Here is a 17,038-nt window from a genome sequence, read left to right on the forward strand (position 1 = left end):
AAGCAAGAACAGCAAACAACTGATCATTAACACACATGATGATACAACCCAGAAACCAACCCAGCTATGGAAGTATCCAAAGTAAATAAGCCTACAAAATTGTAAACAGGGAACCAGAGACATCAATTGACAAATGAGGACAACTACAAACCAAAAAGAGGGAAAAAACTGTGTCATTACAGACCTTCTAGATGGTAGGGAAGACAAGACAACTACAAGATAGAATGGACTATTCTAAACTTGGAAAGAACACTATAAATCACAGGGTAACCTCAAAGAAAAATGATAAACCTTCACATCACAAAAGAGGACCAGCATGAATATTCAGCAAATACTAAAACAATAGCAATGAAAGAAGTGATAACATGACTCGTAAACAAAATGAGCTCAGCATAGAATATTATATGGAACAAAGATATCGACACCACAAAAAAGCACATAAGAAAAATGAGAGCAACAAATTCATATTTGCCAATAATTACATATCTGGCAAGGGACTTATCTCTAAGATTTAAAGTAGAAGAGTGGATGACCAAACTATGGTACATAGACATAATGGAATGCTATGCAGCACTAAAGAATAATGTAGAGTCTGCAAAACACCACATAATATAGATGAACTTGGAGGACATTCTGCTAAGTGACATAAGTCAATCACAGAAGGACAAAGATAGTATTAGTTCATTGTTGTGCGGGTCAAGGAAAGATTGGAGAGAAACTTTGTTGGTTGCCAGGGGTGGGAGGAGAGGGAAGGGAACTCTGCAAAAAAAAAAAAAAAATGCATTAACCCATGTCACTTTTTTGTGTATTTTTTGAAATACACAGTTTTGTGTATTTCACTGTACATAAATTATATTTCAATGAAATGCATTTTTTAAAAAAGTTGCAAGATAGAATGGACTGTTCTAAACTCAGGGACAAAATTATGAATCACAGGGCAACCTCAAAGAAAAATGATAAACCTTCACATCACAATAAAAAGAGGACAAGCACAGATATTTAGCAAATATTAAAACAATAGCAACAAAGGATATGATACCATAATTCATCAACAAAATGAACTCAGCACAGAAAATTATATGGAACAAAGAAACCAGGGACACCATGAAAAAACATGTAACAAAATGACAGCAACCAATTCATACTTGTTGATAATTATACTGAGTGTTCAATGGATTAAATACACCACTCAAGAGATGGAGAGTTGCAGACTGGATAAGAAAACATAACCCCTCAATATGCTGTCTACAAGAGACACACTTTAGAGACAAAGGCAAAAATAGACTAAAAATCAAACGTTGGAAAAAGATAGTATCAAGCAAATGAAAACCATAGAAGAGCAGGAGTGGCAATATTAATTTCTGATCAAATTGACTTTAAGACAAAAACCACTATACAAGACAAAGAAGGACATTATATAATGAAGGATCAATTTAACAAGAAAATAGAACCATAATAAATAGCTATGGATGCAATGAAAGAGACCCAAAATACATAAATCAGACTTTTAACAGAATTGAAGAGGCAAATAGATGACTCAACAGTCATAGTGGGAGACTTTAATATACCACTTTCAATGAAAGATAGAACAACTAGAAAGAAACTCAACAAAGATGCAGAAGAGCTAAACAATACATTCCATCAAATTGACCATGTAGACTTCTACAGGACATTTCACCTAACAACATCACAATATACATTCTTTTCCAGTGCACATGGAACATTCTCCAGGATAGACCATATTTTAGGCCATAAAGCAAGCTTTAATAAATTTAAAAACATTGAAATACTACGAAGCATCTTCTTAGATCACAGTGCTATCAAATTAGAAATCAACAATAGGAAGATCAACGGAAAAAGAGTGAACATATGGAAATTGAACAACATCCTCCTTAAGAAAGACTGGGTAAAAGAAGAAATAAAAAATGAAATTAAGAAATTCCTTGAATCAAATGAGAATGAAAACACAACATACCAAAATCTTTGGGACATCACAAAAGCAGTAATCAGAGGCCAATTTATAGCAATAAATACACACATCAAAAAAGAAGAGCCAAAATCAACACTTTGAACCAACATCTCCAACAATTAGTAAAAGAACAGCAAGGAAAGCCTATAGTCACCAGAAGAAAGGAAATAATAAAGATTTGAGTAGAAATCAATGAAATGGAAAATATAGAAAGACAACAGAAAAAATCAACAAGACTAGAAATTGGTTTTTTGAAAACATTAATAAAGTTGACTACTGGCAAATTTAACGAAGGAAAAAAAGGCAGAGAATACAAATAACACAGAGTTCTGGTAGCGTAGTGCCTAAGGCACTTGACTGCTAACCAGAAGCCTGGCAGTTCAAACCCACCAGCCACTCCTCAGAAGGAAGGTTGGACAATCTACTTCCATAGTGATACTGCCTTCGAAACCCAAGGGACGGCACATAACAACAACAACAACAAATAACATGAAGAAGAAATCAAATGGGTGACATCATGGTCTGGTTACCTAGTGCCACTCTGACAAAAATAAACCACAAATGAGATGGCCTTAACAAACACTAGTTTATTCTCTTACAGTGTGGAGTCTTTAAGCCTGAGTTCAAACTGCTAGGCTCTAGGGGCTGTGTGAAAGCTCCTCGACCTTGGGCTTCAGCTCTGCCTCTTGCTCCCGGCCCACTGAAACTAGAGGCATCTCTTCACTCAGGCAGCTACTGGCTGCTGAGGCTAACAAGCCCAAGGTTGACAAATAAAATGGCACAGTCCTGATGTTACCAAACCACATGGCAGGCCATTAATTCAAGTCCATTGTAAGTCCCAAGGTCGGCAGAGCATGGCAGGCTCAATGACACAGCTACATGCAGGGTCCAAGTGTGTCATAAACTAGAGACCATTCCCCAAGGCTTCTGTTTATATACAGGAAGCAGACCACAATCCCTAAGGCAGCTACTCAGCTGCTCACAGTAGATCCCACAGTGGAGTTGATTGCTAGTCTCATCATGGGGAATACTACATTCAGCTGCCCAGCCACTCAACAAGGCCCAGCCAAGTTGACACACTGAACTATTACAATTCTACCCCTTGTCAAGGAGCTCTGGTAAATAGTGGCTAAAAGCACTTGACTGCTAACCAGAAGGCTGGTGGTTCAAACCCACCAGCCACTCCTCGGAAGGAAGGTTGGGCAATCCTACTTCGTAGTGATACTGCCTCGGAAACTCAAGGAGGGGTCGCTATGAGTCGGGGCCGACTCGACGGCACATAACAACAACAACAACAACAACAACCCCTTGTCAACTTGGCATCTATACAGATCTCTCTCACTGGGTTGCTCCAGTCCCCTGGTTGCTCTAAGTTCTGACCTCACCAGCTTGGCCTGGCCGGCCCCCATTCCTCTCCTTCTTGGGAATGGCAGCCCTTCCCCCTCACTCTTGGGCATCAGCTATGGCTCCATCCCACTGGCTCACATGAATGAGCAGCCCCACACCCCAGAACCAAGTTGGTGAAGGCCTGGGTCTTTGAAACCTAGGGGGCTGTGGTGGTTCCATTCCCAAAGGCCATGGTCCTACCCTTTGAGGCTGAGGCAGCTCTGCTTCCATTTCCTTGGTCTCTCTGCTTCTGCCAATTAATGCCAAAGGCAACCAACTTCGCCAGGAAGCCGCCTACCCAGTGGCACCTGGCTTTCTCCTCCGCGGGCTGGTAAGCGTGTTGCTGTTTAATGCCGGTCTCTGGGCTCTGCTCCTGCTGTCTCTCATGCTGGTCTCTTGACTCTGCTCCTGCTGTTTTTCATGCCATATGCCGGGGTCTCTCTGCTAGTGTCTCAGGTCAAGGACGCATTCCACTCCTGTTTTCACATTTTAGGTATCTGTCAAAGCACCACCCTACTCTCTCAGTACCATATTCTTTTCTGGTTACCTAGTGCCACTCTGACAGGAATATACCACAAATGGGATGGCTTGAACAAACAGGAGTTTGTTCTCTTAAGTTAAGAGGCTTTAAGTTCAAGTTCAAAGTGCCAGGCTCTAGGGGCTGTACCTCCTGCAGCTCCACTTACTGAGTGAGAGCCAACACTTACTCTACCGCTGGCCAATGATGAACAGTAGTGTGCTTTGGAGAGAACAATCATGGGAGAATAGAAAGCTGTGTATGCACAGGGAGACAGCTCAAGGGGCAGGAGTGCATGGAGGGATGGACACAGGGAAGAGGTAACTATGGGGAGGAAGTGGGAAGGGAGCTGTTTCATTGTGATAAATTGTAGTCAATGTCATGAACAAAGTGTATTTGAACTGCTGTGTGAGAAGTGAATTTGCTCCATAAACTTTCACCCAAATCACATTTTTTTTTTAAAAAAAGATTTTACCTCTGCAGTGTTTGAGAAGGAGCTCTGGTAGTATAGTGCCTAAGACACTTGACTGCTAACCAGAAGGCTGGCGGTTCAAACCCACCAGCCACTCCTTGGAAGGAAAGTTGGGCAATCTTCTTCCATAGTGATACTGCCTCAGAAACCCAAGGAGGGGTCGCTATGAGTCGGGTCCGACTCGTGGGCACATAACAATAACAACAACAACAGTGTTTGAGAAATTGAAGTTAGAGAAGCTTATGTTCAGGAGATGGATAGAGCAGTGAGTAAACATTTGAATGGAGGAGCTAGCTTATGTTCAGGAGATGGATAGAGCAGTAAGTGAGTAAACATTTGAATGGAGGAGCTAGTATACATCTTTATATGATCTGCAGCAAAGCCAAACAAACTCTTAAATGTATTTTTGAAATTGTGTGGAAGGAAATCCTGGAATGTTTCTGATTAGCATAAAAACATAAATAGACATTTACAGTAAAGTTTTTGCTGTTGTCAATTTAAGGTGTGTTAAATAATGATTCCCCTCCTCAGCCTACTGCCCTTATTATTTTATTTTATCAAATCTAAAATGTAAAGCCTTCTTGATCTTTATTCCACTAATCTTTTTTCTCATAAATGCCTGAACTACAAATTCTTAATTTTTATCCTAAAGCAATTTACATGAACCCTGCAGTAAGGAAAGAAATAATTGTTTAATAATTTATATTTTAATGTCAATTCCTAGAGGTATTTAAGCAATGAAAAATGATTGCAGGCAACTGTCATTACATTTTTATTTAAGAATTTTATTTGTAAGTGCCTTTATTTTTGATTTGTCTATTTTTAGGTTTAATACCTGGAGGGAGGATAAAATTAGTACATAGCTCTGTGATTCAGCTGAATAACAGGTAAGGAATCTTGCCATTTTTAATAGACTAAAGTGATTTGCTTTATCTTACAAAGATCACTTTCCTACAGGAGAAAAATAACATTAGGTAATTGCGTATACAATAAATGCGTTAACCATTTTGGCAATGAAGAAATCTGTTTCTCACGTTGTAATTTTTTCTTTTTAATTAGGTTATTGTTAATAAGTCATTGTAACAAATAGAACATCCAAGTGTGAGGGAATATTTTTTCTTTGATTGAAATATTTTCTGCCTTATAAATTGATACTATTTGATTATTTTTAATGCATTTTTAATACAATCTGGAAGTTAAATTAGATAATTTTCAGGAACCAGAAACATTAACATGAACATTTAATTCAGTAATTTAGATTTCTGCTTGTATTCTTGTAACTTAAAATCACATAAAAATGTTAATGAATATGCTAATTTCATTTGTGGTATTTTTATGTTCCTTGTTAATTTGTTACCTAAAGATTTCACTTGTTGCTGTTTACTGCAATCTGTAGTAATTATCAGCATGAAAAATATGTTATGTTAGTCTGCTCCTCATCATCACACAGAATATCTATTGAGTTGTAGATAATGAATGATACATGCTCAGAGATTTTAAGTAAACTTTGGTTTAAATACAATTATGAAAATGAATCAGTTATATTTTTAGAAAGTCATCTCCAGTGTGTTACAGAGTCAAATAAAATGATTTCTGGATAGTCACAGTTTGGTCTACTGATCCCACTATTTCTTCATTTAGTTCCTTTATTGAATTTCTTTAAGACTTCCTTACCATTTTATATCTTTGTTTTTTTAAGTATGAATTTTTCCTTTACTTTATTGTATGGTACACCCTTTAAAGGAATGTATCTAAGGTATCTGATGTCAGTTATTCCCCTCCGAAAATCCTAGCAGTGCATTCCCCGGAGCTATGTATAATAAATATTCACCAGCATTTATTCAATAAACTGTACTGAGTTTATTCTTTTTTTTAAAAAAAAAATAATTTTTATTATGATTTGGGTGAAAGTTTACAGAGAAAATTCATTTTCAATACAGCAGTTTATACATATTTTGTTTCATGACATTGACTGCAGTTCCCCACAATGTAACAGCTCTCTTCCTACTTCCTTCCAATAGTTACTTCTTACTTGTGTCCTTACCTTCCATACACTCCCCCTCCTGCATCCCTTTCCCCACCAGGTTTCTCCCTGTGGAAACACTGCCCTTTTGTTCTCCCATGATTGATAGCTCCAAGGAGTGTATCTCCTTGATGTAATTGTTCACCCCATATGTGTGTCTATTGTTTGGCTGGAAGCACAGTAATGAGTTTAGTTCCAGACCTGAAGCGTAACTAGGGACGACCATAGTCTCAGGGTCTCACCAGGCTCTCACACCAGCAGACCTGGTGTACTGAGTATATTCTGTGTGCCAACTTTGGGCTAGGTAGCAAGAATGTCTTTCTTCATATAAGGAGGCAGATGTGTAAAACATTATTATTACAGAATTTCTGATTTTCAAACAAAGAAGATGCTGAAATGGAATTGAGTGTGCAGGATGTTTCTTAAGGAGTCTTGGAGTCAACATCTGTGAAAGCGGGGAAGGAAGCAGCATTGGGCAGAGAGGAGTTGAGCTGTGTCAAAGACCCAACAACAGCTTCTGATGTCCAATGAGTTCTGGGATAGAATGGACAGGACTTTATACTGTCACCCTGATCAGTCATCGAACATGGGCTTCCTCAGTGGAGATGAAACATTGGGTGAAGTGGCTGAGGTAATCCCTGAAGGGCTGACAGCTGTCTGTCTTCAGCACTCCTAGCCTACTTAGATCTCTGAAAACAAGTACTTCACTGAAGTGTCAGGATCTGGATGGTACATATCCATGTCCACCGTGATTATGATATGATATGTTAAGTGCTATGTAAGAGGTATAAATAGGGCATGAGGAAGCTCAAAGGAGGGGAAAGAATGGGGGCAGGGAATAGAGTGAAGTGGTAATTTCATAGAGAAGTGATAACTAAGCTGACTCTTTGAAAAACAGGAGTTAGTTAGACAAAGAGGAGTCTTCTTATCAGAGGGAGCATTGTATATGAATGCCAGTATGCTCCTGAGTGGTACACACTTGGGTATTAACCAAAAGGTTAGAGGTTTGACTCCACCCTGATAGCCTCATAATCTACTTCCAAAAAGTCAGTTACTGAAATCCCTATAGAGCACAGTTCTGCTCTGACACATGGGGTAACCATGAGTTGGAGTTGACCCAATGGCAACTGGTTTTAGTATGTATGAAAAGGAATGATGCATTTAGGAAACTGCCAGTAGGTTTGATGTCAAGAGATGGAGAATGAGTCACTGGCTAGACCCTAAAGAGTCCTCTTTGCTGTGCTAAGGAGTTTAGATATTATTTTGAAGATGTTGTTGTTGTTATATGCCGGCAAGTCAGACACGACTCATAGCGACCCCTCCTTGGGTTTCCGAGGCAATATTACTATGGAAGTAGATTGCCCAACCTTCCTTCTGAGGAGCGGCTGGTGGGTTTGAACTGGCAGCCTTCTGGTTAGCAGTCAAATGCCTTAGGCACTATGCTACCAGAGCTCCTTTGAAGACGATAGATAGCCATTGAAAGATTTTAAGCCAAGGTATGACATGTCTTATATGTGATTTAGAATTATTAGGTTGGCAACATTGTACATACAGAATACAGGAAAGGAAACTTGAGTTAGAGTGACTGGTTAGGATGCTATTATAGTAATCCATACTGAGTCAGTAATAGTGGAAATGGAAAAAAGGGTATAAAGTAAAAGGGTAGTACTGAAATAAGCTGGTGAGTAATTGTAGGAATGATTGAGAGGGAAAAGCCTAGATTGCTCTGCTTGCTACCCTGAAAAGTATCTAGTTTGATCACTGAGTACCATTCACATGATAAGGAATATAATAGGAAAAAGAGGTTTGTAGGAGTTCGAGGGTATGTAGGAAATAGTTCAGTTTAGGATGTGCTGAGCAAGAGTGTTCATGGAGATGTCCAGGAGGCAGTTGGCTCCACAGGAGGGATCTCAGCTGGAAGCACAGATTTGGGAGCCATCAGCTTATAAGAGATATTTGTAGTCCTTAGGATAATTTTGAGAAGAGACCCACAGATGCAAAACTGGGGTTTGTTCTTTCAAGGTAGGTGGAGGAAGAAGAACTTGAAAAGGAAAATGAGTTCCTAACTTCTGACTATGACAACATGGCAGAAGGAACTAACAAGGACCCCTTTCCTGTTACAAACAAATATACTGTGTAAAGTAAAAACTTTATATAAAAAATCTTATTGTTATAAAGTTAGCTATAGTTTTAAAAATAAAGAAAGGAAAATCTTTAAATGCCAGAAACAAGCAGGGTAAACAAAGAAAAGCACGGAGTGGTAAGCTTGTCAGCAAATTGTGTGACAACCTGAAGAAAGAAAAATACCAGACTCATGCCTCTTCAGTGAATGAGAAATCCAAAAAAGCCTCACTCCTAACCTAGGAAAGACAAAGAAGCTTCAAAGAATCTGAAATCCCAAGCTCTGGGTGTGGTATGGGAAACTGCAAAGTGAGAAGTTAACGTAAAAGTCCTACACCAGTGAACCCTTTCAGTGAGTTTACCATAAAAGCATAGGTAAAACTCTTTGGTAGGCTAGAGGTACTTTCACAAGCTAGGGTGTACAATATTTCCATAGGAAAACAGTCTGTGCTGAAGATGAATTCGCAAACAAAAATTTCAAACATAAGGAACAATATACTATGGCATAATTAATAGGATTAGCACTCCAAGAACTTGAAGTAATTATAAAATCTAAAAGACATTTTTAGAAATGAAGCTGTCATCTCTGTAATACTTGTTGTTGTTGTTTGCCATCGAGTCGGCCCCGACTCATAGCCACCCCTCCTTGGGTTTCCGAGGCAGTATCACTACGGAATTAGGAATGCCCAACCTTCCTTCCGAGGAGTACTTAAACCAAACCAAACCCGCTGCCATCAAATCAATTCTGGCTCATAGTGCCCCTCATAGGATTCCTAAGGTTATAAATCTTTTCAGAAGTAGATTGCTTCATCTTCTTCCTGCAGAGCAGTTCATGGGTTTGAACTGCCAACCTTTGGTTAGCAATCAAATGCCTTATGCACTGTGCCACCAGGGCTCCTAATCTAATACTTACTGAATGGTTAAATAGCAGATTAGAGTAACTGAAGAAAGAATTAGTGAATAGGAGGATAGATAATGAAGAAATTATCAAAAATGTGGTAATAGAAAATAAACTGGTTACGAATCAGAGGAAACATGATATGGGCTACTACACATCTAATGGGAGCTCTGGTAGCATAGTGCCTAAGGCACTTGACTGCTAACCAGAAGGCTGGCAGTTCAAACTCACCAGCCACTCCTTGGAAGGAAGGTTGGGCAATCTACTTCCGTAATGATACTGCCTCGGAAACCCAAGGAGGTGTCGCTATGAGTCGGGTCCAACTCAATGGCACATAACAACAACAGCATACATTTCATAGTCTATTACAGTGAAATCACTAAGGTTCATGGGATCCAGTGCGGTAACTCATGGTATTACCGTTCTTGTGGGTGGGACCAGCTTGTGAACCCTGCTATAGGTGGAGCTGCCTTGCTCTGCCCCATGCAGGGCCAAGCAGCTTGGCCCTGTCCCTCCCACCCCTTTCCCCTGCAGATCCCTAAAGCTCCTTCTTTCCCACTGACCAAGGCATTATACCCTTCTCTCTGCCCAATGAATGCTGTGGCCCACCTACCCATACCCTTACTGGTGGATCATGTCGGGGGTGGTGGTGACAAGTTACCTCACCGGATGACAGATGACACCAACCCAAGTGACTACTCTGCCTTGGTGGTCCCTTCCCCTGTGGTGCCGACCCTCAAGTTATTTTGGTGTCACCCTCACTGACAGTGTTAGGGCATATGTTCTTACTAATAATGCCCCCTTACTGACACTGCTGGTCTGTTGTAAATCTAATGTCATGCAATAATTGCTAAATAAGTGTCCAGTATTGTCATTGTCCTTAAAAGTTTCAGAACAATCCATCTACTCTTCTTTATATTTCTTTTCAGTCTTTCCCATAAAGATAATGCATTTTGGGGGATTGCACAAACACTGAATGTTAAGTTTCTGCCTTCAGATCCTAATCATTTTATTGTTGGCACAGACATGGTGAGTAATATTTTAAGTTTCATTCTATAATTCATTCTTTTCCTTTCATAGAGTTGCCTGATATTTATCTTCATTAAAGATTAACTTCTGCTTTGATTTTATTATAATCTAATTTAAATTGTTTCAAGAATAGTAGCTTTATTCAGCCTTACTCCTGAATACTTTTCTTTAGTCACCATTGGTCTTCTTCTTATTATTAGGGTCTTATAAGTCATGGAGCAAGACAAGATTTAAGAGTATCTCCTAAATTGTTCAAACCCCAACAACATGGTTTAAGACCAGTAAAAGTTAATGTGATTGATTTTTCACCATTTGGAGAACCGATATTCTTGGTAAGAAACTTTTTTTTTTTTTACTTTTACTGTGGTTAAAACATACACAACAACACATTTGCCAACATAACAACTTCCACATTTAGAGCTCAGGGTCATTGATGACATTTTTCATGTTGTGCCACCATTATTGCTATCTTTTTCCAAAATATCCCACCACCATTAGAATAAACTCAATGCCCCCCAAACAAAAGCTTCCCCCTTCCTCCTACCCCCAAACCAAAAATCAAATGCACTGCCATCAGTTGGATCCAGCTCATAGTGACCCCTCCTTAGGTTTCCGAGGCAGGATCACTACGGAAGTAGATTGCCCAACCGTCCTTCTGAGGAGTGGCTGGTGGGTTTGAACTGCCAGCCTTCTGGTTAGCAGTCAAATGCCATAGGCACTATGCCATCAGAGCTCCTTTTGGGGGGGGTGTATGCACACACATACACACATACATATGTGTGTATATGTATACACACACATACATGCATTCATATATATATACACACACACACACACACACATATTGTTGTTGTTGTTATTTGCCATCGAGTCGGCCCCAACTCATAGTGACCTCTCCTTGGGTTTCCGAGGCAGTATCACTACGGAAGTAGGATTGCCCAACCTTCCTTCCGAGGAGTGGCTGGTTAGCAGCCTTCTGGTTAGCAGTCAAGTGCCTTAGGCACTATGCTACCAGAGCTCCTATATATACATACATACATATACACACACACACATACATATATACACAAACACACATATATACATAGGCATACATACATACACACACACACACATTTTTTCAACCTATCTAGGAATTCCCCACCACTCCCTTATCACTGGTAACCAACAAAGAAAGTTCCCTTCCATGTATAAACAAGAAAGTCTATTTTTTCAAGCACCAATTCTGTTTAATGTTATTATTTGCTCATTTGGACTGTATAACACTTGCAATGATCTACTGAAGAATTTAAAAAATTGATAATTAATTATGCCACAAATTGGTCATTTATTGAGCTTCAGTGGCCTAAAATACAGAAACATGAAATTAACAACACATTAAAAAAAAATAACCAAAATAGAACTACATAGAAATTTAACTCTTGTAACTAATACTTTGTTCATTTGTAACCTATTTAGAAATTGATAGAAGAATATCAAATATCCAAACCTGTGATAAAGGCAAATATGTACTTAGTAAAAAATTATTGCCTTGTATTTTTTTATTATTTAACAGAATATAATAAAAAAATAAGTATTTTTATTATTTAACAGAATACATAATACAAATCAATGGACAAAGACATTAACCTGCAGAGAAAGTCTAAGAATGACTCTTGGGGATCTCAGTTCTTCACAGAGACAGACGTTGGAGGGAACATCTTCCTTGGGTGTGGTTTTTTTTACTGTCTTTCCCTTCCAGGGCATGATATACCATCTATCTGGTTCACTCTAAATCAATTGTCATGTTTTTCTAGCCTATGGATTTTCAAAGCAGGAAGCTTACTTAAAAATTTGTTTGTGATGTCAAGAAGGAATACTGTTCAAGTAACTCAAGCGTGCTGTCTGTGGATAGAGCTAGTGTGTGACTGGAGTAGGGATTTTGAAGAATCTTTCTTAAAAAAAGTCAAGAAGTCCATTGGGGCAGCCTAGAAGAGGCTCTTAGTTAAGTTTGTCAGTGGGGGTGAGAGAGGAGAGTAGGCAAAATATTTTAAAACTTTATACATGATTAAATCTAACAGTTAATTGGTAGGAGTTAGACTAGGATCAAAGCATTGCATTACAACTCACATGTCACCTTCTCTCTGTAAGTCCTTAAAAGTCCCTCACACTTCAGACTAAGATAAACAATTGTTCTTTGTTCTCTGCTCTTATGATTCTTTACTCATATTTCTCTTGTGACACTTAAAACCCCAAAACCAATCCCATTACCATCAAGTAGATTCCGACTCATGGCAACCCTGTAGGACAGAGCAGGGGTTGTAAATCTTTATGGAAGAAGACTACCACATCTTTCTCCCATGGAGCTGCTGGTGGGTTCCAACTGCTGACTTCACCAGGGCTCTTTGATAGCAATACTTACAACATCATATTATAAACTATGTGCACATGTCAGCATCCCGAAGGACTATAAGATTACTGAGAATAGAGATGGTGTTTTATGCATATTTGTATTTCCCAAAGTCTTAGAGGTAAGCTGTTCAGTATGGTAGCCTCAATCCACATAGGACTTCTATGAAGTACTCAAAATATGGGTAGTCTGAATTGAGATGGGCTGTAAGTACAAAATGTACACTGTATTTTGAAGAATTAGTATGAGTAAAACAATGTAAAATATCTTAATTTTTATGGATTGTTGAAATGATAACATTTGTATATATTTTGATTAAGCAAAATATATTATTAAAATTACTTTCATTTTCTTCCTTTTCATTTTTTAGTATGGCTACTAGAACATTTTAAATTAATATATGGTTAATATTTATGTTTCACTTTATATACATACTGGATAGCTGTGGTCCAGACCATGCCCTAGTGATTAGGATATGGAAATTATCAATAAATATTTTGTTTTATGAAAGTTGTTATGAAAGAAAAAAATTGTTCCTCCAAAGGACTTATATATATCCTAACCCCGGAGCCTAGAGCTATTCCTTCAGAGTCCAGAATAGCAGTGATGCTCCAGGGAAACTCTGGATGGGTCAAGGGAACCTCCATTATCTGTGGCTACACCATGTTGTTCTCCAGGGCCAGTTTCTGGAATTGTTTTTCCCTCAGCTATTTAAATACTCTTGCAAAAGAAACAGCACTAAAGCATGAGAACATCTATTTTGATACCTTAAACCAATATGCTTTAAGGAATCAATAGCCATTATGACTAGAAATGGCCATTATGATTCTGCAAAGACCCATGTAAATCTTTGATACTGGTAGACTTGCTTGTAGGACTTAACTCCTTAGTTTTCTTAAAGTATTATCTATAGAATTAATACAAATAATTTTATAGGATTATTAAATGAATCTTTTTTTAACATTTTGGCATAATTTCAAATTTACAGAAAAGAGTAATACAGAGAATCCCTATATTCTCTTCATCTGGATTCCCTGCATTACACACTTATGACAATTACTTCTCATTGTTTCCTTTCTCATTGTTTCTCTTTATGTGTAGGGTATGTATGTACACATATGTATTTTTGACTGTTTGAGAAGAAGTTGCAAGCATGAATTCTTTCCTTAAATGGTCCAGTGTTTGTTGCCTATAAATAAGAACATTCTCTTACATAGCTACAGTACAATCATCATAATCAGGAAATTAATATTGGTACAACTCTGTTATCTTATCTATAGATCTTATTTAGTGTGGTAGTTAAATTGTGTGTCAGCCTGGCTGGGCCTGGTTTTGAGTGGCTGGGTAGCTGGATGTAGTTATTCCCCATGATGAGATGATGAGACTAGTAATCTACTGGAGCAGCTGAGTAGTTCCATTAGGGATGCAGCCTGCTTCCTGTGTATAAGCAGCAGCTTTGAGGAAGGTCTTTAGCTTTTGGTACACTTGAATCCTGCACGTAGCTGAGCTGTTGTTCAGCAGCCTGCCATGTTGTCTGCCAATCTTAGGACTTGAATTAATGGCCTAACATGTGGTTTGATAATTTTGGCCCTGTTCCATTGTACTTGTCGACCTTGGCTTTGTCAGCCTCAGCAGTCAGCAGCTGCCTGAGTGAAGAGACACTTCCAGCTCCAGTGGGCCAGGAGTAAGAGGCAGAGTTGAAACCCAAGGTGGAGGGACCTTTACCCAGCCCCTAGAGCTGGCACTTTGACCTTGGACTTCTAGCCTCCTAAACTGTAAGAGAGTAAATTCGTATTTGTTAAAGCCATCCACCCACCTGTGGTATTTTCTGTTAGAATGGCACTGGGGAACCAAAATATTTAGATTCCATGAATCGTCCTTAATAAGTAAAATGATATTCCAAATCATTAGTTTCATTTGGTTATGTTACCTCTTTAATCTCTTTTAACCTGGAAAGGTACTTAGTCTTTCATGACCTCAATATTTTTGAAGAGCACAGGCCAGTTATTTTGTAGAATGTTTCTTTGAATTTGTTTAATGCTTTCTCATGATTAAATTCAGGTTATACATACTTGACTAGAATACCTTCGATGTGACATTGTGTTCTTACCGTATCAGATGATGAGGCATGTAACATCGATTTGTTCCCATTATTGGTAACATTAATTCTGATCACATGTTAAAGTGGTGTCTTCCAGGTTTCTCTGCAATGAAAGGTTATTGTTTTTCTTTCTAATTAATAAGTGTCTTGTGGGAAGGAAGTTGAGACTGTTACTTTTCAAACTTCTGTGTTAGCTGCTGTAGTGTCAGCCCCCCAACTCGTGGTAACCCCATGCACAGTGGAAGGAAATGCTACCAGGTCGTGCTCTATCTCCATGATAGGTTGCAGATCAGACCATTGTGATCCACAGGGTTTTCACTGGCTTATTTTTAGAAGTAGATCACCAGGCTTTTCTTCCCAGTGTGTCTTAATCTGGAAGCTCCACTGAAACCTATTCAGCATCATAACCACAAGTCTCCACTGACAGACAGGTGGTATCAGCACATGAGGTACATTGACTGGGAATCTAGCCTGGGTCTCTTGCATGGAAAAGGAGAATTCTACCATTGAACCACCAGTGCCCGCTTCAAATAAACATTTGAACTAGTTTTAGCATCCATCAATAATTCTTGCCTGACTCTGTTATTATGATCATTGACAAATGGTGGTTGTCTAATTCCATCATTAATTCTACATTTATTAGTTGGCTTTCTACTGTCAAGAAGAATTTTCCCTTCTCCCTTATGTATATATGTATGCATGTATGTATCTCTTTATGTGTGTGTGTGTGGAGATAGAGAAGAATTGAAGAAAACTTGAAGCACTTAATTGATGAAGAGCAAAGACTACAAACCTTCAGTGTGGATTACACCGCAACATTAAAAAAAAAAAAAAAAGAAAGAAAATCCTCACAAATGGGCCAATAAACAACATCATGATAAATGGAGAAAAGACTGAAATTTTCAGGGATTTCATTTTACTTGACTCCACGATCAATGCCCATGGAAGCAGCAGTCAAGAAATCAGACGATGTATTGCACTGGGCAAATCTGCTGCCTAAGACCTCTTTTAAAAATGTTAAAGAGCAAAGATGTCACTTTGAAGACTAAGGTGTGCCTTGTCCAAGCCATGGTATTTTCATTTGCTCATATGCATGGGAAAGCTGGATAGTGAATAAGGAAATCCAAGAAGAGTTGATGCATTTGCATTATGGTGTTGGTGAAGAATATTGAAAATACCATAGATGCCAGAAAAGAATGAATAAATTTGTCTTGGAAAAGTGTAGCTGGAATGCTCTTTAGAAGTGAGAATGGCTAGACTTTGTCTCAGCTACTTTGGTCATGTTGTCAGAAGGGACTATTCCCTGGAGAAGGACATCATCCTGGGTAAAGTCGAGGGTCAGTGAAAAAGAGGAAGGCCCTCAATGAGATGGATTGACACAATGGCTTCAAGGATGTGCTCAGGCATAGCAAAGATTGTGAGGATGGTACAGGACTGGGCAATGTTTTGTTATCTTGTACATAGGGTTGTTATGAATTGGAACTGACCCAATGACACCTAACAATGAGAACATGTGTGTGTGTGTGTCTATATATGTGTGTGTATGTATGTGTATATATGTGTGTATGTGTATATATGTGTGTATGTGTATGTAGTAGTTAAATTTGCATGCCAACTTGGTTGAGCCTGGTTGAGTGGCTGGGCAGCTGGTGGTAGTAATTCCCCATAATGAGACTGGCAATCAACTCCATGGTGGGATCTACACAAGTAGCTGAGTAGCTGCTTTTGGGATGTGGTCTGCTTCCTGTATATAAGGAGAAGCCTTGGGGTTAGTCTTTAGCTTATGGCATGCTTGGACCCTGCATGTAGCCATGTCGTTGTTCAGCAGCCTGCCATGCTCTGCGACCTTGGGACTTACAATGGACTTGAATTAATGGCCTGCCGTGTGACTTGGTAACATCAGGACTGTGCCATTTTGTTGTTGTTGTTGTTGACCTTGGGCTTGTTAGCCTCAGCAGCCAGTAGCTGTCTGAATGAAGAAATGCCTCTAGCTTCAGTGGGCCAGGAGCAAGAGGCAGAGCTGAAGCCCAAGGTCGAGGGGCTTTCACAAAACCCCTAGAGCCTGGCACTTTGGACTTAGACTTAAATCCTTCAAACTGTGAGAGAATAAACTCCTGTTTGTTAAAGCCATCC

General features: G+C 39.0%; 1 protein-coding gene across 1 annotated transcript in view; it reads left to right on the top strand.

The window, feature by feature from the left end:
• DYNC2I1 (dynein 2 intermediate chain 1) overlaps positions 1-17,038 on the top strand; it is a 163,591-nt gene that overhangs the window by 129,702 nt on the left and 16,851 nt on the right. Inside the window, exons 21-23 of the mRNA XM_007950401.1 lie at positions 5,171-5,231; positions 10,316-10,415; positions 10,616-10,747. Coding sequence (XP_007948592.1) covers positions 5,171-5,231; positions 10,316-10,415; positions 10,616-10,747 — 293 coding nt within the window. The remainder of the gene's footprint in view (positions 1-5,170; positions 5,232-10,315; positions 10,416-10,615; positions 10,748-17,038) is intronic.

This window comes from Orycteropus afer, unplaced genomic scaffold (assembly GCF_000298275.1).
Source record: "Orycteropus afer afer isolate SDZICR_OR568_19922 unplaced genomic scaffold, OryAfe1.0 scaffold00271, whole genome shotgun sequence".
NCBI lineage: Eukaryota > Metazoa > Chordata > Mammalia > Tubulidentata > Orycteropodidae > Orycteropus > Orycteropus afer.